This window comes from Polyodon spathula, chromosome 1 (assembly GCF_017654505.1).
Source record: "Polyodon spathula isolate WHYD16114869_AA chromosome 1, ASM1765450v1, whole genome shotgun sequence".
Lineage (NCBI taxonomy): Eukaryota > Metazoa > Chordata > Actinopteri > Acipenseriformes > Polyodontidae > Polyodon > Polyodon spathula.
In genome coordinates this window covers 40,195,408-40,219,260 of record NC_054534.1, presented here as the reverse complement: position 1 = coordinate 40,219,260, position 23,853 = coordinate 40,195,408, and the positions used below count along the sequence as shown (strand labels likewise).

The following is a 23,853-nucleotide window of genomic DNA, read 5'->3' as shown; positions in this document are numbered from 1 at the left end:
TTTAATATCCTAGTATGTGTGTTCAGCATGATATTGTTGTTTCTGCTTGTATCATTATCATGCTTTCTAATAATCATGCTTACTAATTAACACACCTAATATTAACAGGTAAGAAATTAAATGTTTAAAAAATGTACATGATATAAAGAACTCTTTAATTCCTGTGGAATGACTTGAATACTTTTACTTAAACGGCATCCCATAACAATTCATATAGACTTCTATCCAAAACCCAGATACAAGACACTTTTCATGTGAAAATATATATATATATATATATATATATATATATATATATATATATATATATATATATATATATATTATATATATATAGTAACCCAGACTGTTGGCATTCCATAAAGTCAGTGGCGTTTATAGTTAGATAAACTACTGTGAATATTTTATGGGTTAATATAAGGGGACAAATTAATAATCAGTAACACGTAATAAGCCTGAGCCAACATGTACACATCGTATTAACATTTCAACATGCAGAATATCCATTTACCGTAACTGTTAAGATATAACATGCACCGTCTACAGCTATGGCCGTACGTTTTACATCACCTAGAACTTTAGGATTGAGAAAAAACTAAACTATATGAACATAATTTAGATCTTTTATTTACCATCATGTAATAAAGTAAACTGCAAAATGATATTGCAAAAGTCTACCTGAAGTCATAATGGTAGAAGAGTATGGCTTGTTAGATTTTTGTCAGTTTTTCATGAAGTATATGGAAACCTACAAAGTGATATGTAATGCAATATGTTAACGTAGCATTATTCAGCAGGTTTCTTTCGACTTTATGAAGCAAAATTTGTTAATTATATATACAGGGTGATGCAAAACGTCTGATCATAGCTGTTTAGGAGGTGTACGACTGAGCTGCGGTTGCATATCTTGTATTATTCCCTATCAGAAAGGGTAGTATAAAGGAAACTTTGAGTATTCATTAATTATATACAGAATGCATAAATTCTCTTAAATGAGTAAAGGGTATGCATTATAGTCTGAATTATGGTTACATAATTAGTCTGATTTTATATTAAGAAAAAAACACTGTACACACAGTATTTGCTAATCTACTACAGAATTACTAATGTGTTAATATATGGAAAAAACACTGGAGTGTTTTTTTAAACTGACTGTAATAATATGTTACTCATAGTGGCTGAAAACAAAAAAATTTTCTACCTTTTTTATATTGAGGCATAATATTTAATGATATTGTATAGTTTTAAAATTTGTGTACACAAATGTAGTTTCAAATGACAGGATTGTAAAAAAAATAAAAAAAAAAAAAATAATAATAATAATAATAATAATAATAAGCTAATAACAATAAAATACCTACATATTATCATTGTGTTGTGTCATTTGTCAGTTTTTTTTCATGTCATATATCTTGTGCTCTTTTTTTTATAGCTTTCAGTTATCAGTTTACAACCTTAAAGTTTCTAATTTTGAGTCCCAGGCGTTCAGCTCCCTAATGAATGTTTTCCTAGCTCTCATTTTAATTTGTTGTGTCACATGTTTTGTCTCTTAGGGATTGGGCATGCAATCAATTAGAAACAAGAGAACTGGGGCAGTGGTTAAGATTGGTGACCATTTTCAGGCATTTGATTTATATATGTATTTTAGGTAAATTGATTTCTAATCTTTCAATTTAAAATCTGTTATTCAATATTTTAGAAGCACAGACTGACCGCCTCTCCCAAAAAACCGTCAATAGCTGATGTGCTGCAAATAAATTATTCCATTGGTATGATACATAAAATATATGATATTTAAAAGCTTTATTACCTGCTGGAGTAGTTTCAGACATCTGTTAGTTGTGTGCATTTCGGAACTATTCAGAGACTCTGTTGCGCCTGACAAGTCAGGTGCATGAGAGATAAACCCATCAAATGTGGCTCCTGTGTATCTGTTTGTTTCCTGTCCCTATGGGGTTAGCCATTTGCTCTATTAACTTGTTGGTGTCTGGGAATAGTAGATTTGTTTGCCACTTTCCTTTCCCCTGGGGCGCTGACTCCTAGATGTGATGAGAACTATCAGTGCATCTGCAGAAACCAAGGCAATTACAATTCATTACAGTATGCTTAACAAGATATTTTAGGTCTGTCAGAAACAAAGCAGTGCTAGCTTAACCACTTTAATGCCTATTGCAAAGTGCTAAATTCTGAGTTTTTTGTGTCTTTTTTTTTTTTTTTTTTCAAGCCCTGGCCCTTGTTGTATATTTCTGGTTTTGCAGCATTATTAGGGCCTCATGCACTAAACAGCGGTAACCAGTTCACCACGCAGTAAGCCTGTTACCCTGTGTTTCGTACATCTGCTATATTCACTAACCAGCAGCAAATGACTTTGCACGCAAAATGAAAAAAAGATACCGCTTGAGAGTCATTTACACACAATTAATAATGGTAATCCATGGAAATGTATTCAAATTCTCCCCCCTAATACCGTGAGGGAGGGACTTCATATAAAAAACATATTTACTTAAAAGTGCTAACTTTCCTATGTCTCAGCGCATGTTAAGTTTACCGCTTATTGAAACCAGGCAGTGTCTGTTTAAATCACAATATAAATAGAGCAGACCACAAGTAGTGCTGTGTGGGAAACATGATAAACACGTACATCTGCTTTCAGGTACTGTATTTATTTTTTTCCAGGATAAACAATTGCCTGTGTTCCACAGAACACTACAAATAAATTGTCAAATACAGGCTACATAGAATGTATTTCGTTGGTTTTGTGGATTAAGGGCAATATTTTAACTTACGGTGTTGTAATACTGTACATAATGATATGATTCTGAAAATGCAACTTACCAAAAGGTGACTGCACATGAACTGTATTACATAATCATTTCCTTTATTCCAATTCCAAACCTGTTGCTCACTCAATGCAAGATGCTTTGTAGGAATAGACAGTGCTGTATAAAATCCCATAATGTACTGTATTCTTTCTATTATGACGTTGTACTGCCGAAACGGCCAAGAGACAGTTGGAGACAGTTGGAGACAGTTGGAGACAGTTGTGCTCTTTTAACACATGAATTACATTGAATTATTTTGGCCCTGAAAACATTGGCATTTTTGTCATGGAAAAGACAACCGAGTACTTGTGGCAAAGTGTCTGGTGAAGGGGAACAGATGTAGCGGTGATGCGGTGCAGGAGTGACAGGCAGACAATTGTAATCCGGTGAAAAGTGCTTTTATTGTATTCCAGGTCTGGTGACTGTAAAATAATAAATAATAAATACACAACAATGTGTAAGGCACGAGGATAACAAAACGGGGCACAGTCCCGAACAAAAACGAACACACGGTCACCAGTCCTGGGTGAGTGCAGTCGTGCTGTTGGTGAGTGCAGACACAGGTGTTTTCGTGACGGTAGTGCAGTGGTGATCCGGATCGTGCTGACCCTCGGTGATGTGTGCTTTAACTGTCTGGTGGTGCAAAAACATAGACAATTACTACACAGACAAACACAACACAAAACACGTATCACGTCTCCTTTTTATGAGAGCTCCTCTCGCAGTCCTTCTCTCCACCGAGCTTTACCCAAATGAAGGAAAAGATCAGCGTTACCCTGGCCCCTATATGTAATCCTGCATGACATCTTGGTAAACGGTTGCAGCTGCCTTATTGCTTGCAGCTGCCCCGTTTACCTTTCAGGTCAATACGGTCTTACAACAGAGTCTCGCTTCTTTCCAGGCTGACCGACTTCTTGGCCCCGGAAACGAACTGTCAGGCCAGCCCTTCCAGATACTTCTCCTCCCATTCTTTAGCGCCCTCACAGGTTGGGAGGGAAATTTACCACCAGAACTCATTATCTTTCGGTCACAGTACTGCACAAATTGTAACTAGCCTGTGCAGTACGTCGAAATCGCCGGATAACCAGCTGGAAGGTTAAAGTTTCTTAAATAAATAAATAAATAAACCGCACACTTGCAATCCTTTTAAAATAAACACATTGATATTTAGCCAACATTTCGGTACTGGAGTACCTTCAAAATAAACCACAGGAGGATAAAGGTGAACAAGTAAATATTTGATTTCAGTTAATTATTTTCTGTTTTTCTGCTGTGACCGTCTCAAAGCAAGACATTCCTGGGCCGCCTCCTCTCATCCTACTGAGACCCACTGAAGATATAGCTGGTGCCGGCTGCTGCCTCCTTGGTTGCTGTCATTCTGACAAAGTGAGAGCTGGACTGTCTGTCCTTTGGAGTGCCCACATACTAAAATAAAGGGTGTGTAACGCGTGCAGCATTTTACATGCTATGATGACTGGCAAAAGAATAATTTAGCTCGCCTTATTCGTGCATACTATTATATTAGTGAATAGAGTTGACATGCCTACCTTTTTGTGTGCAGTATGGGTTTCTGTTACCACACAGTATTTCAGGTAATTTACCACTGTTTATTGCATGAGGCCCTTTGTTTGATTCCATTAAGAACAGTGATACAAGCTTTGAACTGAGACAACATATTTTTTGAATGTGTTTGCCTTTGTAAAAGGGTTACTTTTCATCTCCAAATTTCATAATATTAATTTCCTCCAGTCTAAGCAGAAACAACAACAGAGAATTATAGAGAACATACATTTATACCTTATTGATAAGTTAACAAACTTATAAAATCTGAAATTACAGGATTACAGTTACAGTCCTACAGCAGCAAAAGCTGTTACACGGTAAGCCTTATCTTGGGCCAGGATCTTATCTCTTGGTGATGACAGAGGCTTCCAGATCTCAGTCACACCAAGTAGAACATTGATAAACGTTCACTTCCTGGCAATGTGGTGATAGGTTTTTCTCTGGATGAGAAAGACAAAATACAACAGTGTTGGCAGCCAGTGTCCTATTTAGGGAACATATAATTGCTTCCTCTCTGACTATTTCAAGGAGAAAAACAAACTAAATAAATAAATAAATACAACATAAATAAGTGAAGATCCCTCTGCAGGGGTCTCACACTCAAGAGCTGAAGCATCAAATATACATTTATATAGACTTGCTTTCATTTTCAAATATAACATCTTGAAGCTAGCGCTGGCAGTAATAAATTATAACAAAAGAATGCTGAAAAATGTGAATTATATTTATACCATTCTGTTTTTTAACCAGTTTTCTTGCTTTGTGTGCTGTTATTTTTTCAGAGCACTGTCTTCATCTAAACACAGTGATGTTAAAATGTTATTTTGTGCATAATATAACTGTCAGGCTACAGTTAAGTGGCTCCAGCATTTTACCTATATACACCATTTAATTCTAATAATCACCGATACACAAAATGGTTGTCTCACAAAGTAAGCGTATAGAGAGGTGGTAATGTAGTTATTCTTTATGTTAAATGTATAGCTTTTGAAAAAAATAGGAATTGAAAATCCCAGTAACTTTTTGTAGGCTTTTAGTTGTCATGTGCTGTATAGAACATTGCTGTAAGTATTGACATTTCAGAAGGAACTATCTCAAAAGTGAGAACAGACTTCACTGCAGATTTCTACCTAAAACTTTTCTGAAGGAATTAGGAAGATATGTTATGACAAGTTGTGATGGGGTGCCCTCCCCGTATTTATGTATTTATTTATTTATTTATTTGTGTATTTGTGTTGTAGTATTATTATTATTATTATTATTATTATTATTATTATTATTATTATTATTATTATTATTATTATTATTATTATTGTGTCCGTGTGTTGAATCCCTCATCCTAAGTAGCTCGTAGGAATGTGGCTGGATTCTTAATAAGGTAATTGTCTAATAGGTAATTAAGGCTCCAGCCACAGTATAAAAGACCCACTCTGGGCTTAGAGCTGAGAGGACAGAAAGAACAAATGCTACAAGCCAGTGAACAAGAAACTCGTTTTATAAAAATAATGATTTGTTAGTGTTTATTTTTTCTTTGGCCAGAGAGTGCTTTATTTTATGTTTTGTATAAACTGTTTGTTTTGTTTATTAATGAAAAGCTGAGGCCCTTACGCCTCAGTTTAGCCCCGTACATCCTGTGTTTATTGTTTCACTTCCTGGTCTGATGTCACCACTGCAACCCCCACTGTCACACAAGTGTACCACATTTTTTTGTTCAACCCCTGTACAGAATATGTTCTGCTCTGTATTCCGGCTTTTTGTTCCAGACGTGCATCTGGGCCTATGAATATAGCCGCTATGCTGTTTTGCATTGTCTCAAATCTGTGTTTCATTTGACTGCCAGTAATGATGCCAATAAATTCATCATCAAGCCATGTAGGTCATGACACGTAGACTGCTGCTGGTATAAATGTATCTATCAAACGCTGCTCATGTGGGCAGTTTTACAGCGAGAATTTATGCAGCGCTTCCAGGATTTTCCTAAGTAATTGGAAATGTATTTAATGAAATTGCTAGTGATAATGGGATGTGCCTAATTATTGCTTGGTAGAATGAAAGCAATGTTGCTAGTACATAGACATTACACTGGGATCTAAAAACACTTCCATTTAAGACCTCCCCAATGCTACAGTACAACCATTATTCACCAAATGAAAAGCTAGGTGATGTTGGACACTGTGTTGTGAGGTGCATGTTAGACTGTAATCCACAGGGGAATCCCAGATACATGGATGCCATTGTAACTGTGTCTAAGAGTTCAAAAGTAAATTCTTCTAGGAGCAGAAACAACTGACAGGGCACATGTCAGACTGTTAGTACTTACCAGAACAAAAAATGTTCTTACAAGAGAAACAGGAGTCCACTATTTTTCAAAAGTCTGTTATGTTTTTATATATAACAATTTAAAGTAAGGCAAGTGATAAGGAAAACAAATCATTTATTAACTAAAAGCGTATTTTTAATGTACATTATCACATCAGGAGAATATTTAAGATATACCTGATTTGAGGATGTAATGCTGTTGCTTATTCCATATTTTCATCTTAAAGGGCTTTAAAATACTTTCTCCACACTAGTAATAATCAGAAGTTAATGTTAGGTACTGCTCAACAATGGGGGATTTTTTTTTTTTCATTTAAAAGATTTGTAATATTTAATTGACCAGCCGTTGTATCGGTATGTTCGTTGCACTAAGGCTTCCACTATTTCAGACGTGTTTCTCCACTTTCTGTGCTTTTTTTAAACAATGCTGTGATTGTGACCTGCTTGTTCAGTAATCGTTTAGCCTGCAAGTTTGATTTCCTTGTCTTTGTGTACTGCTCTGTCAAGATGTCATAGTATCTTTTCTTAGATGATCCAAAGACACATTACAAGTAGAGCAAAACAGATTCCCACCTCCTGCATGCAAAGTCCCCTTTTCGTAGGTCTGAATGTGATCTTCTGTTGAAATGCTTGAGATTTTTTTGATTTGTCAGCTGTCTGCGTTTTTATGTTAATCATAGACTTAATATCAACACTACTTAAATAATGTCTACACTACTTAAATAACCAGTTTAAACTTCCCACCTCTGACTCGCATGTTATGTCATTGTACAGTATAAGGAATTCACCAATCGTGAAGCCGGTATTTGTTTGACCCTGTTGCCGTAGTAACCAAATGCACTGCATTGACCCGGGACCGTGTACAGCTACTGTAGTGCTGCTTCTACTTGATAAAAGTATGAAATGAACAGGAGAGGTGAAGAGTAATGGAAAATACTGTAAGGAAAATAAAATGCGTAGGCAGTCAAGAACACGATTTCTGTGAATTTTATGATATCGTGAATTTTCTGGGGCCCTACATATAAGGCTAGCATGTGCTCTGTCCTCAATCTGAGTCTAGTTATTACCGCCTCCTCACACAGCCCTAATGCCTGCCTGGTCCAAAAATACTGTCTTCCTGACTCTTCTTCTCACTCTCCTGTGCACCTCTTCTGCTGGTTCTACCATGCAATAATTAGGCACTTCCCATTATTGCTAACAATTTTATTAAATGCATTTCCAATTACTTAGGAAAATCCTGGAAGCGCTGCATAAATTCTCAGACGAGAGCATCTCCTTAAAGTGTATGCAGCTCGCAAAGAATATTTAAATGGCAAAATGAACTATTCTGAGTCTGTTTGTATTGTATGTGACAAGGTCACTGATGATCAAGGCAACTGTGTTTTTTATATTATTTTCATCCCACAGAGCTTTACAACTGCAAATTCTGAGGAGCTTTGTACAAACCACAAACGTAATAACTACCTGTTCACTTATATAATCTCCCACAAATGTAATAACCACCTGCCCACAAATATAATAACTATCCACACATGTAATAATCTCTCCCAAAATTATATACCCTAACAACTATACCCTATATACCCTAACAACTTTCAGTTATTATTTATTACAAAAAAAAACCCAAAAAACATTTGTCATAATTAACTGGAAAAGTAAATACTTTAATCATTGGGCAGTCATTATTGGGGGTATACGAATGGCTTTTAAAAAAATATTTTTATCCAAAACCAGCTCCAATGAATATTATTAATTATAAGTTAAACTGTTATTGATATACATAAATAAATATGTACTAAGTAATTCACAGGCAGTATCATGGATGCAACATTTTTGTGGGAGACATTATATATGTGAACAGGTAGTTATTACATTTGTGGTTTGTACAAAGCTTGTCATTCATAATTAGCAGTTGTAAAGCTCTGTGGGATGAAAATAATGTACAAAACACAGTTGCTTACTTAGTAGATACATTGCATCATTTAGATGCTTCTGGAGAATGCATTGATTTCAATTGTGTGTCTGCCTTTTTAATAATAGACAATGTAACAGAGGGAGAAACACTAGCTGGTTTATTATTATTATTATTATTATTATTATTATTATTATTATTATTATTATTATTACCCTGTAACAATTTTTTTTGTTCCTGGGTAGTAAGTGTTGTTTCCTAATTGCTTATGCCTCAAAAGTATAGAAAATGGCTATTATTCCCCACAAACTTTGCTTTTGTGACCAGGACAGTGATATTTCAAAATATCACTATTTCCAATGGGAAAACGGGCAAATGTGTGTCTTTTCGTTCACATAAAGTCAGAAAAAAACAACATATGAATCCAAATTAACATGTATTTATACTAAAGTAATACAAAAATGACTACAAAAGATTTAGAAGTGAGTAGTTTTTCGAGATTTACGATTATACTGTATACACACACACAGATAACCAGACAAACAAGTAGGTAATGTGCGGCATAATTCAGAATTTGAGCGACAATACGTGAATTAATTTTTCTTAAAATGTTTTGATCTTCGTGGCTACACGTAAAGCTCTCCTCATGATATTCAGAGTCGTTCTATTCCAACTTAGTAAGCAGACAAGGACATTTAAATATCCCCTCCCCTAAATGACTATGAATTAAGTAATATGGATTGGTAAGGCCAATTTTTTCCTAAATCAGAACTGCATAGCAATACATTTCCTGCAAAGTACGGCAAACAGGTTGTGAGGAAAACTATATATATATATATATATATATATATATATATATATATATATATATATATATATATATATATATATATATATATCTGTGTGTGTATATATATACACATACACTATAGTACTATGTGTAAACCTCATGCATAATTCTGTGTGCTGAATTCCGCGCGTTGTGGAAACTTGCAAATGAATCATTTAGCTCACTTTGTTTGTGTATATAATTAGCTTAGTGAATAGAGCTACCACTAGTTAATTTTTGCGAGCGGTGTGGCTTCCCTCTGCCACAAGGTAATTCTAGTCATCTACTGCCATTAAGTGAATAATAGCTACAATAGCTATTTCAAACCACATGGTAACCTCTTAAAAGGCAAATCAGAGACACACTCACGCCGATGACATCATGTGACTCCCAAGTATCCTTTCACATTGCATTTGTAAGCCATTCAGCATTCCTCAAAGTCACTTCAAATGTGTGTATTTTATATTTTTTTATAAATGGACATCTAATACTTTTATGTAATGCCATTAAGGAATATATTATTTAAATACATTTTATAGAAGTATTCTGTTAAGCAACAGCAGCTTAAAAAGCAAGCAGGTTAATAATTATGGTTATTGTTAATGCAGTTGTTCCTAGTATCATTAGTGTGTTGAAATTCAAACCAAAAAAAAAGCAGTTATCAAGCATTAGAGTTTATAAGTAAGAGTAAATTGTGCAACGTCAGGCAACAAACTGGAAAAAACACGTGTTTGAATTGGAATGTAAACAAAGGATATAATAATATGTTCTAGGGGAGAGTCATCTGCTTTCTTGATTTTAAATTAAAACAAAATTAACCACTAGACCCGACTAACCTAATTAAACCCCACAATGATAGGTATGCTTTTACATTATATCTATCTTGTTTACCTATGACTGAACTGTTTCTGTATGACTTTCTATTGTTGAAATGAACATGAGAAGAAAGTTACTGGATCAGACCCTTTCTATGGTTACAACTACAAATTACAATAAACAAACTGCAGAAAGGTTTAGACAGCATGTGTAATTCTAGGCCATCGCTGTTTGGGCAAACCTGAGAATATTGGGTCCTTTAATATAGATCAGAAAACATGACTTTTATGAAATAAATGCAGACCCCAAATCTCTAATTAATGCAACCCCTGCGTAACTATGTAAACACACATTGACGTTTCTAAGGACTCCTAGTATAAATGTTTATCACTGAATGTAGCTAGTTTATTTTTTTTTTATCTCTATGACACTGTACAATAGTTGGGGGGGTGGTCAACCCCCCCCACCACTGCAACCACCTACGTAGCTGAAGCAGTGCCCTACAGTGCAGCTTGAATAAAGGTGATTGCAGTTTCCAATTTTGAGACACATTCCCCCTGAGATTTTCAGAGCCACCCCCTGGGTATTCAGAGCCACCCCCTGTCCTTTATCATTTTAATACAGGGGTCCTCTCGGTTTTATAGGTATCATTAAGTAATGAACTGTTTAAGATCTGGAAGGAAGTTCAATGGGTGTATGTACGGGTACAGGTGGAACACAAACGAGTAAGGCCTAGTATAACTTCAGTGGATGGATCGAAGTTATGCCTTTGATGGAATAGTTTTGGTGAATGATCAAATGAGGGACATTGTTGGGTTACCTGATTTGATGATAGCAAGTCTTATTTTAAAAAGATACATTTATTTTTAAAATATATTTCTGGTTGGTTTAACAAGAATTTGGTTTGTTTTGTAATGTAAAATAAACAAGGCAAAAGAAAAAGGAAAGTCATGCTGACCTTTTGACTGAAAATATAAACACGTACTGCTCTTGTTTTAAATGTCAACAAGGCATTGATTGTCCAAACCCTGTAGTTTGATTACTTATCTTCTTCAGGTAACAGTCTAAGCACACCAGAAGTTTTGTGTTTGTTTGTTTTTTTACAGAATATATATTTCAGCTTTAATGTGTGCAGCTGCTTGTGGTTGCAAAGCAGACTCCTCAGTAATGTTGATTATCCTTGGCCTCAGTCAAACCAAGAATGGGTGAGGTGGTGGTTCAAGGTTTCTAATTTGAAAGCCATCAGTTTAAATGATGCTTTTTGTCTCCCTCCTGCATTTATCCTTTTAACACGCCACTTCTAATAATGCATGCAGGAGGTAAACAATGTTAGGTTAAAAGTTTATAACTGCTAAATAAAAGCGAAAAAGATTAAAATTTCTATTTTAACCCAAATAAGATTACACAGTGTAGATTCTCATGTAATTATTATTATTATTATTATTATTATTATTATTATTATTATTATTATTATTATTATTATTATACCAAATGCTAATACAATTTATCATAGTGTTAACAATCATTATCTGCCTGTAAACTGTTGCTGAGATCATTAACTCCTAAATCATGCTGTGCAGGTGTGCTTCCTGGAGCTAAGATAATTTGAGGATATACTGTAAAAACTAATTTTTTATATATGTTTGTTTGTTTGTTTGTTTATTTATTTATTTAATAGTTAATTCATCATTTTTTATTGATTTTTTTTTTTATTTTGATGTCATATCAAATACATTTTTAATGCATTGCCTGGTGTGATGAATGACTTTGGCAATTTAGGGATCAACGGACCTTGTTTTATTATAGTTTATGCTGTTGTTGAAATGGGCTAGCATGGATAATGATCTGTGATGTGTAATGGTATTTAACTAAACCCAACAGTGCTAGAAAGTAAAAGAGGTATCTCTATGTTGAACACACACAATGTATTTCCTATATTCTCTTGAACATTCTCTTCTTCTGAATCCAGTCACATATCTGAACTGTTTTGACCATTTCAATCATTACAACCTTAAATACCATTCTTTCCAGTAATGATATTTACCTTTCATGCATGTAATAGAAAAAAAAGAATGTTAATCTTGAATTAATTCTTTCTGATAATTAAACTTTCAAAGTACTTTGTGGTGCAGAAGCACTATCACATTAGCCACAAAATGGCATCTAATTCAGCAGACACAGCTCTAAGTCTTATAAATGACAAAGAGCACAGAGAGGAGTAATGTAATTCAGTTACAGCAGAGGGTGTTGAACAGGAGTTACAGCTGACATGCACTATTCCATTTCTCCTCTATATCTGTCCAGTGATAAAACCCTGAAGCTTGATTGCACGCTCTACATAGTTTACAGCAGGAATATCAAATCACCTTTATTACATATATATATATATATATATATATATATATATATATATATATATATATATATATATATATATATACAGTGCCTTGCAAAAGTATTCAAACCCCTGACCAATTCTCTCATATTACTGAATTACAAATGGTACATTGAAATGTTGTTCTGTTCGGTATTTTTTTTTAAAACACTGAAACTCAGAATCAATTATTGTAAGGTGACATTGGTTTTATGTTGGGAAATATTTTTAAGAAAAATAAAAAACTGAAATATCTTGCTTGCATAAGTATTCAACCCCTGTGCTGTGGAAGCTCCCAGTTTGCACCGATGAAAGAAATTGCCCTAACGAGGACACAATTACCTTACCATTGGCATCCACCTGTGAACCATTAAAGTTGCTGTCACATTTTCTGGATAAAAACCCCACTGTTGAAGGATCATTGGTAAGGCTGTGAATCTGAAGGAAAATGAAGACCAAAGAGCATTCTACAGAAGTTAGAGATAAAGTAATACAAATGCATAGATTAGGGAAAGGGTACAAAATAATATCCAAGTGTTTGGATATCCCAGTGAGCACAGTTGGATCAATAATCAGGAAGTGGAAGCTGCATCACACCACCCAGGCACTGCCAAGAAAAGGCTGTCCCTCAAAACTCAGCGCTCAAACAAGAAGGAGACTTGTGAGAGAAGCCACAGAGAGGCCAACAATCACTTTGAAGGAGCTACAGAGTTCAGTGGCTAGGAGTGGAGTAATGGTGCACCAGTCAACCATATCAAGAGCTCTGCATAACACTGGCCTGTATGGGAGGGTGGCAAGAAAGAAGCCATTACTCAAAAAATACCATCTGAAAGCACGTCTGGAGTTTGCCAGAAAGCATGAGAGTGACCCAGCTGCGATGTGGGAAAAGGTTTTGTGGTCAGATGAGACCATGGTAGAACTTCTTGGCCAAAACTCAAAGCGCTATGTGTGGCGCAAACCTAACACTGCCCATGCCTCAAGACACATCATCCCTGCAGTGAAGTATGGTGGTGGCAGCATCATGCTGTGGGGATGCTTCTCATCAGCAGTGACTGGGCATCTTGTTACAATTGAAGAAAGAATGGATGGAGCAAAATACAGGAAAATACTGCAAGAGAATCTGCTTCAGTCCGCTAAAAAACTGAAGCTTGGGAGGAAATTTACCTTTCAGCAGGACAATGATCCCAAGAACAAGGCCAAAGCAACATTGGAGTGGCTCAAGAACAAAAAGGTGAATATCCTACAGTGGCCCCATCAAAGACCTAATCTCAATCCCATTGAGAATCTGTGGCACTATTTGAAAATTGCGGTCCACAAGCGTTGTCCAACCAACCTGAACAAACTGGAGCAAATCTGCCAAGAAGAATGGGCCAAAATCACTCCGACACTGTGTGCAAAGCTGGTACATACTTACCCCAAAAGACTTAAAGCTGTTATTGCAGCGAAAGGTGGCTCTACCAAATATTAATGTGTGGGGGTTGAATACTTATGCAAGCAAGATATTTCAGTTTTTTATTTTTCTTAAAAATATTTCCCAACATAAAACCAATGTCACCTTACAATAATTGATTTTTTAAAAAAAAAATCAAACAGAACAAAACTTTAATGTACCATTTGTAATTCAGTAATATGAGAGAATTGGTCAGGGGTCTGAATACTTTTGCAAGGCACTGTGTATATACACACAGTATATTGGTATGCCATCACTGCCAGGGGGCACATTATATTGCATGACCAGGCTTGATTGTCAAAGCAATGAAGAAGGCTTTAATAACAGCACTCATTCTCATTAGAAAAAGTATTCCCATTTATAATTCATCCAAGTCCAAAATTAACAGTGGTTGTAACTCATAATATTTGTTTGTGCTTTTTCTGGGCATGGGCTGGAGATTTCCTTTTCATTGTATTTCACTTGGCTTGTTTAAAACTCTAAAGTTTTAAATGACACTATAATAAAAACAATATTTATTAAGTATTGTAGTTCTAAGCAAGAGGAATGTAGTATAAATAGCAGAAATGCAATATTATATATATATATATATATATATATATATATATATATATATATATATATATATATATATATATTTACATGGTGTTTAGGTACAGTTTACTGTTAGTTTATGTCTTCCTAATGGTAAAGGGACAAAACATCTACTATTAACTTCAAATGTGTGGTTATGGCAAAAAACTGCAATTAAAGCCTTATCTAATAGATAGGTTTCTTTAATAATTATTTCAGGAACTTCTTCAGTGATCAGCAACGATGATGACTCAGCCAGCCCTCTGCATCACGTGTCCAATGGCAGTAACACCCCCTCTTCATCGGAAATGGGTTCTGATGCCGTCATCATTGGAATGACGAAGATTCCAGTCATTGAAAACCCCCAGTATTTCAGGAGCACTAACAGCATGCTGAAGTCTGACACTTGTGAGTAAACATTTGTGTAACAAATTCCTTTCCTGGCTCTTTTCCTACCAACGCATACAATTAATTTACATATTTATCTTGGGGTGTGTGTGTGTGTTTGTGTGTGTGTGTGTGTGTGTGTGTGTATATATATATATATATATATATATATATATATATATATATATATATATATATATATATATATATATATATATATGTTTAAAGGTTAGCATTTTGCCCTTGGCATAACCTTGATTTTATGCTGTTATCAACAAATCAGCATAATTTGTAATTTTAGATTCTTTGCTGTTGTTTGATTCCTGTGTTGGCTCAAGTGCCCAGGGGTAGTTCTTCAAAGGTGCTAAAAGCCACCTTCCACACACATGTTCAAACCCTAGAATCATCCAGCATACGTCAGTTTGCATAAAAATAAAATAAAATAAAGTATGTTTTGCATCCTCCATGCTATTAAGGTATTAAAGTGCCTTATTATGTGTAAAGTTTGATAGGTATGCAACATGGGTAAAATCCTAACATACAAAAACAAATTGCAGGCAGAGATTGCAAGCCCATCATAATTAATAAAAAATATATTGTCCTCTCAGTGCTCTAACTGTCTACACGGTTAGATAAATCACAGAACGGATAAATCACAGAACTGCCAGTTTGCAGACAGGGTTAAAAAAACAAGATTGCTGGGGTCAATACAGTACTGTGAGAGAATAGATATATTTGCATAATGGCAATCAGCTGAGAAAACAAAGGTTTCTTTTCCAAATGTGATTCTTTCATAACAGATCAAGCAAATCTATTCATGGAAATTGCTGAATTTGAGTAATATGAAAATTGTATTTAGCTATGGAAATCATATCCTGTACTGTAAGTGATCTGTGCTGTTTAAATTGCTCTGTTCAAATTTAGATGTAATGATAGGCACTGACTCCATGGGTGCTCCAGGTCTCAAGCACCAATGGGGAAAAATAAGCAGTCCCCACAACAATTTATGTTTTTTGTGATAAAGGTGATTAATGATCTGTCATGTTAAAAACCTTGCCTGAATTCAAACTTTACATAATGGTTGAAATGTAAAGGTCCTGCATAGTGCAAATACATTTCTCAGTCCATACTGGTACAGTCCCACCAAACTGTAGTGTGGCTGCTTCACAATCAGAACTAGTGTAGCTGTTTTAAAAGTGAAAGAAGTAATGGAGTTTTATGCAAAAGTCTTTGATGTGCAGAGATTAATCAAGACGTGTTTGTGAATATAACTATAAAAAATATCCCAATATTGAGTGTTCATGATGTCTTCGCATTTCAAAAACTAAAGGGAATGAATACTTGTGGAATATGCTACCTGAGTAATGCAAATTTCTAAGAATCCTTGTGACTGCACCTGTTTCATCCTGCATTGCATTCATTGCTCATTCTCCAGCCTCAGAAGACTTAAGAACTATCTTCGATCATCAACCTGAAGTGCTGACTCTTAATTATATTTCTTTTTTGGTAATTGAGTTTCATAAACAGTTTCAGGAACAAGGTCTTGCTTCCTTCCTGAACAGGTTGTCAAGATATTAAATTATGACACCTTTTGCAAGTTTGCTATTAGCCTTGGGAAGTATTACAAAAGGTGATACATTGATTCAAAAGAGTATACAATTTTAGTTGTATTATATTCCAGATTATTGCTAGCTTCAATTTTATTTATAAAAACTGATAAATCCATTCTTTACATCAACATTTATAAAAAGGTCCCATTAAAGAACGGTGAAGACTTCTCGAGGTTCGAATATGTGGCTTCATTGACCAGAAAATCCATCTACACTGTCCTGGATGTTCCTGGAATGGAGAATAACCACCAGAAATCCGAACTCTGGTTCTAAGCAGATGAATGTTTTCAGTCCAGTATTCTACAGTTCTAAACTGACTTTCAACACTGGTCAAGGCACACCTATTTCCACTCAAAAATGTTTTGTGAGCTATTCTTTGTGAGCTATAAAACCAAAATAAAAAGCAAAGGCTAAATTTCACACTGTTCATTCTCCCTTGGTAGATACACTGATTTTTGTAGCCTCTGTGGAGAGCAGCAATCAACACAAATTCAAGCAGTTATTTCTTTGAATTGGAAACATAAAGTAACCCAATCAACACCATTGACCTTCACCTTGGTGTCAGTACCTGCTTGCTGTGGAGAACTCAGTCCCATTAATCAGTTAGTGTAGATCTAGTTGTGAAAAACGGCTTGTGGCTTTACAGAGGTGTGGCTTTCAGGGATCTAAATACAATGTTTAGTTTGTTACATATTATTACTTATACATGTTATTCAGATGTATTTTCAGCAGAACAGATAAAATATGCTGTTTTGTTTTATTGTTAAATATTTTGTTCAATTGGATGTAGTTGGATTGCACAGGGGTTTAATTGGTCACCTCAACAGTATACAGACAGGACTGGGATGCATGTAAGAACAAAGACTGTCCTTATTAAGTGACATATGTGATGTTCCTTTATTCTAAAAGGTCTACCATTATGAACTATTTCAACCATCCTTGGGTGAGCTAGACATTTTCATCCCATGCAATAGATTAGAAGGTATAGTGTTTCTTTTTTTTAAAGTCTTATATAATCTGCCAATAACTATGAACTCTGTTTGGTTGACTATAAAGCAAGAAGAGACGGCTTTACAGTGTTTGCAAATATCGATGACGAGAAGACAAATACAGCACGTCAATGAAGTCTTCAGTAGCAGTGTGATGGCACCATTAAAAGCCCTAGCAACACTGTAATATTTTAAAACAAAATCAATTGTTTCCATTAGGGAAGAAGGCTATATTTTTAAGTAGTCCAAACTCACTTAGCCAATAGAAAACAGATACTTCAGGCGTAAGTAGAGTATTCCTTTTATAAATCATACTGGCTGTAAATAACGATGATCAGGTGTGTATCTTTTAAAATGAGTTAGTATCAGCAATCTTGTGAGATGTATGTGAAGAAAAAGAAAACAACACCTTTTTTTTTATTTTTTTTTACCTTCCTGTGGTATTACTCATATGTCTCACACCCTGTGTGTCTGTTTATTTTACATTAGCCCCTGATACCAAAGAGTGGGTACAAAGATGTGCATTGTTTTCATTTTGCATCCTGGTTGGGCTAATCCTGACCTGACAGCCAAAGCACCAAGGAAAATGTCAAAGGATTATATGTTACCTAATTTTCAAAGTGGGTGCTTTATCTTGAGAAATGGCTATAGATATGTCTAATCACACGATACTTTATGGCTAATAGAGAAAAGCTGATGTCTGTTACTCTACTTATCTAATATGTTTAACTGTGACATACTTAATTTAATGTGTCAGGGTGGCTTTGAAGAATCTCTGCTACATTTATTGCTGAGCCAGAATCTGTAATTAAGGCCACATCTAGTGAGCAGTGTAGCACCCATCTCAACTGCTTGTTGATATGGCTTTAGTGCCTTTAAAATGGTGTTTATTTCCCCTGTAAATAATAACAACAGAAGGCCTAGGCCCAGTGGCTCCCAGTTAATGTCATAATTATGAAACTGCACTGGTCTTTGGGGAGGGGATACAAATCAATGAGAAAGTTTGAGATAATGGCTCTTCTTCAAGGATATATTAGTATTATAGTTGCATTTACTCTGGTTACAAATGCAGTATATCAGCTGTGTTTGGTGGCTAATTTGCTTTTAACAGTTAACATTATTTTTATTCATTTAGCAGTCTTGGCAGACCTATAAAAGTTTAAAGGGGTAGATTTGCATATCTATTGTACAAAAAAACTGTAAAGTAGTTTGACTTTTAAGAAACAAAATTCCGTGGGCATACAAGCAGTCAAAGTAGTTTTTTGTTTAAAATAACATTTTTATATATATATACTAAATTCTTATTAATATATACGCGTACTGTAGTAGTTTCGTCATAATATCATCAAAATAGTTTTTTAATAATAAAATATATATATATATATATATATATATATATATATATATATATATATATATATATATATATATTTTTTTTTTTTTTTTTTTTCTTTTTGTAACAAATGTAAATGTTACATAACTTGTGAAACACTTTGTCTGTTTTGTTAAAATTCACAATTTTAAATCTCAAAACAATAATTGTGTGAATATAATAATTGTTACAGCTATGTATAATGGTATTTAAAACAGGATTCATTCATCTGACTTTTTGCATATCCACCCTTACTCTGGTCCCACCAGAGTTGAATATGCGATGGATTACTGTACTATAACAAAGAAGGAATGAGGTAGCACTGGTATAAATTTTATTCTTGCAGGTGAATGTAACTGAAAGTGTGAATGAGATTGTGTGACAATCTAGTGGGCTAACAAGTAGCTACCTTATGTGATCTGGTTGTCCAGAGAGCCTGAATTCAAATCCCAACTCAGCCACTTCCTATGTGACCCTTTTAGACAGTGTAAAATCCATATGTTATAAAAACAAAACAAATATTAAATGGGTTAAAGCTTCTATTGTAACATAATTATAAATAAAATTATTTGGGGAGGCATTTTTTTTGACAGCTGCTTGACATCTTTCATTATAATTAACAACTCAATGTACAAGGTATATACACCCTTTTCAGATTTTGTCAGCAGTGAAATATGTCCTTCAATCAAATATTTTCAGGAGCGTGAGAGATATCTGTTGACTGATTAACCTGCCAGCACTTGAATCTGTACTTTTCTGAAAAAAAAGACACAGATTCAAATGAAAATAAATGATTGATGTGTATTTGTGATAGTATGGTCACGAGAAGAGGAAGCCCAACCTCTTTTGAATAAAAGTTCTCAATTCTTTCAAAGGACAGTAGTATGGATAACATGGGCTGCCATGAATAAACAATCACAACACACATGAACATAATGAATAGCTAACCATTGCACACACCTACTGGGATCATTTTCTACATTTGTTTTAGGTTAAACGTGTATAAAATCAGCAGTTGATCCAATTATATCAACATGCAATCAGAAAGGTCTTCATGAGGGTAGTCTATGGTAAAAGTTAAGGCAGATAGTGTGTTCAGCAGACAGACAGTTGAACTGATAGACAGGATCAGTGAATAAAGGCTTACATTTTTAAAGAGGACCCTAAAAAGTAAAATAATAATAATAAAAAAAAAAACATGAAATGCAGCAGATGTAAGCTTGAGCAGCATTCAAATACACAGATTTATCCGCTGAATCTGTCCCGATCAAATGAGAATACTATGATATTCCAAGAATCCAGGGTCCTATGGGACAACCTACATCTTCTCAGAGATACCAACACATTTTCCCAAGGCAGTCGTTAAACATCCTCGCTGTATTGTATTATTTAATTGATAGTCATAAAGAAAAAAATAACTAAAGCTACTTAACATGATCAGGGTTACCTTTCTAGATGAATGTGTAGAGGTACTGACAGTATAGAAGAGTACAGACATGTTTCATACTATTTTGGATGCAAATGATCAGATGTTTCTTGCTTGATAACTAATTAACCAATAATACCTGTTAACAGAGCATATGGGCCCTTTTTTGGCAGTATTGAGCTTGAGCAAGGCTATTGTTTAATTTATAAATCAGTGAAAACGCTGAACATGCTCTTTGTATATGTATCTTATTTTTATTTACTGGTGATCCAATCTCTGGTCAGTTACCAGTGATTTTTAGCCAATCAGCCAAGTAAATACCAGTTAGAGATTCATGAAACTGTTTGTATTTCTTTCTTCAAATGTCAAGCCTACTGGTACATTCAATGCTTTTTCCAATAAAGGGACAGAAATAAGAAGTCTAAGTTGGTAATCTAGAAATCTTTATGCATATGTACTTGGTTAGTACAAGGGCATGTGGGAGAGATAGCTTTTCTCAAGGTGGACATGTAGATATTGTTATTGACCCTGACAGTGGACTGCTGTTGGTACATGTGGCCATGTGCCATATATTTTGTAGACAGTGGTAGTAGGCAACGTAGTGAATTGAAGATTTTACATCCAGCGATTGTTCAGATTTTATAGATTTTTCCAATCCTTTCTTTCTTACTGACAAATGTTGATGTACTTAAGTAGAGCTCTTCTGCATTGAAAACTTAATCAGACGGACCACAATTGCACATTTCAGAAAAAGAGTGATCTGCTGTGATGATTTTCAACAACTGTGTCATTATTCAACCTTTGTTGCAGAATTCCGGGGGAATGGCTATTTTCATTGTTTGTGTGTTTTTTTCTGATGTCCAACAGTAGTGGTTGATCTATATGTTTCTGCCTTGTCCACAGTTGTCCAGCACATCAAGCGCCACAACATTGTCCTGAAGAGGGAGCTAGGAGAAGGGGCCTTTGGGAAGGTGTTCCTGGCAGAGTGCTACAACCTCTGTCCGGATCAAGACAAAATCCTGGTGGCTGTCAAGGTATTCAGCTCTAGAATTCCCATTATTAATTCAGTGCTATGGCTAGGGTTCTTTTTGATAAATCATATTTAAGCCTGGTATATATATTACACATGGTTGGTTGAAGGCTAATGGAATGTCATGAGAACATGCTATCTGATCTCACTGTGGGCTGTTGGAAGTATAGACAGCTTTCTTACAGATATTACAAAAGCTTAAAGGGACACAATATTCCATGACTATCTAGAAATATGATAACATCAAAGATGTAATTTTCATAAAAAATACATACCACAGCAGATTGGTAACTCTGTTCCTGTAGTCCTGGGGTATTTGATTGATCCATCAGTGCCGTAATGCGGACCAAGATCTGCATAGCATGACTGTATTGCTTACATGCACTTTACCACTACCAGTGTAAATGGTAATTGATCGCTCATTTTATGTGAGCAAGTTTATCAAATTGAATTGGTTGTGTTGTTGCTTTTTTATCATCTACATATGGCTACAGGTGCCTAGAGTCTGAGTCTATACCACATGACTTACAATTATCATTATTTGCTGCATTTTTTAATTAAAGTACAGTATACATTATTTGCCGCATTTTTTAATTAAAGTACAGTATACAGTAGGTATACAAACTTCAATGCACAGCCAAGTCAATTCGTATCTAAGGGTGTATTGTTAAACTGTGTTATGCTGTTAGTTAGTTAATATGTTTGAAATTATTAAAAGCAAATCATATTTACTATTTACAAAACAGAATACAATCTTAAGTTAAAATACATAATCAAATAAAATGTATAGTTTGAAAATGGTATAAGACAGTGAATTTAGATAAAAAATATAATTTTTGGCAGGCAGTAGTCATATAAACCATTACAAGATCTTCACTTGTATGTAACTCAGATAGATCATTACTCCTGTATCTCTAGTAAGTATGTGGAAATTATTCTTTCATTTACAAAGAAAATTGAGAATGTTGAACTTCTCTAGATTTATATTAATAAGTGTGGGTTAAGCATATCATATTACTTTGCTGTTAATTGCTTTGGTTCTTTATTCTTATGTTATAAAAGTTATTCAGCATGATATCCTTGCATTGGATCTACTCACATTGGATTAATACATTACCATGAGTAAAGTGGACGAACATTCTTTATTAGTCACCATTGCCTTAATGTTTCATACTTTTTCTAACTGAGAAATTCAACACCTCTAGAGATCTTAGTCTTGTGCGTTGGCAATTGCTGGAATCTGAAGTCTGTTCCTGTTTGTAGGATTAAGATAAAACCACACCTACAGACAAGCGTGTTGTTTGGATCTCCCTTGTGGTGTGCATGGGCGCTGGTTTGTGCCCAATTACACGTAGAACTAAATGACTTATTTAATAGACAGTAGTACACAGACCTAACTTTTTTTTTTTAAAGTTTGTACTACTTAAACACATAAAAAAACACCTTCTCAAAGCTATTTACTCAAAATCATCATTAGCACAATTTTTATCTAAAAGGGAAAAAGAATAATACTGTTCAAGTTCCTAAGTGAAAAGTCTTAGGGCCTCATTCACTAAACAGTGGTAATGTGTTTTGCACGCAGTAATTAAGCCCGTTTACTGCTGCTTTCCACATATGCTGTAGTCACTAACCAGTGGCAGGCAACCTAATGCATAGGAAAAAAGAGTGCAGAAAAAGAACCACATTCAGGTCATTTAAATGTAATGCATAATGCTAATGTGTGGAATCACATCACAGAATACCACAGGGGAGGTATTTGATATTCACTTAAAGGTGCTAACTTTTCTAGGTGCCTCAGCGTGTGTTAAAAGTACCGCTTATTGAAACCAGGCGGTGTCACAGAACCAGCAGAAGAGCTGCACAGGAGAGTGAGAAGAGTCAGAAAGAGAATATTTGAGATAAGGCAAACGTTACAAGGGCTGTGTGAGGAGGAGATGATAACAAGATACAGGTTGAGCACAGATCATATTAGCCTTATATGTAGGGACCCGGAAAATTCATGATATCACGAATTAAAAAATATATATGCCTACCTACCATGAAAAATATGCATTTTATTTTCCTTCCAGTATTTTCTACTACTCTTCACCTCTCCTGTTCATTTCATACTTTTATCAAGTAGAAGCAGTGCTACAGTAGCTGTGCACGGTCCGGCGTCAATGCGTGCATTTGGTTACTATGGCAACAGGGTCAAACAAATTGGTGAATTCCTCATACTGTACAACGACGTAACATGCGACTCAGTGACGGGAAGTTTAAAATGCTTGTTTAAATAGTGTTGATTTATTAAAAGCTAAATTCATTTCAACAGATGATCTCGTTCAGAGCTACGAAAAGGAGACATGGCATGCAAGAAAATCAAACTTGAAGTTCAAGCTGAA

The 23,853-nt window shown here is 34.9% G+C and overlaps 1 protein-coding gene across 5 annotated transcripts in view; it reads left to right on the top strand.

The window, feature by feature from the left end:
• Positions 1-23,853, top strand: part of LOC121318701 (BDNF/NT-3 growth factors receptor-like) — an 85,469-nt gene that overhangs the window by 41,119 nt on the left and 20,497 nt on the right. For all 5 annotated transcript variants that reach the window (XM_041255695.1, XM_041255687.1, XM_041255676.1 and 2 more), the window contains 2 exons: positions 14,878-15,066; positions 21,346-21,476. In XM_041255695.1, the coding sequence (XP_041111629.1) occupies positions 14,878-15,066; positions 21,346-21,476 (320 nt within the window). The remainder of the gene's footprint in view (positions 1-14,877; positions 15,067-21,345; positions 21,477-23,853) is intronic.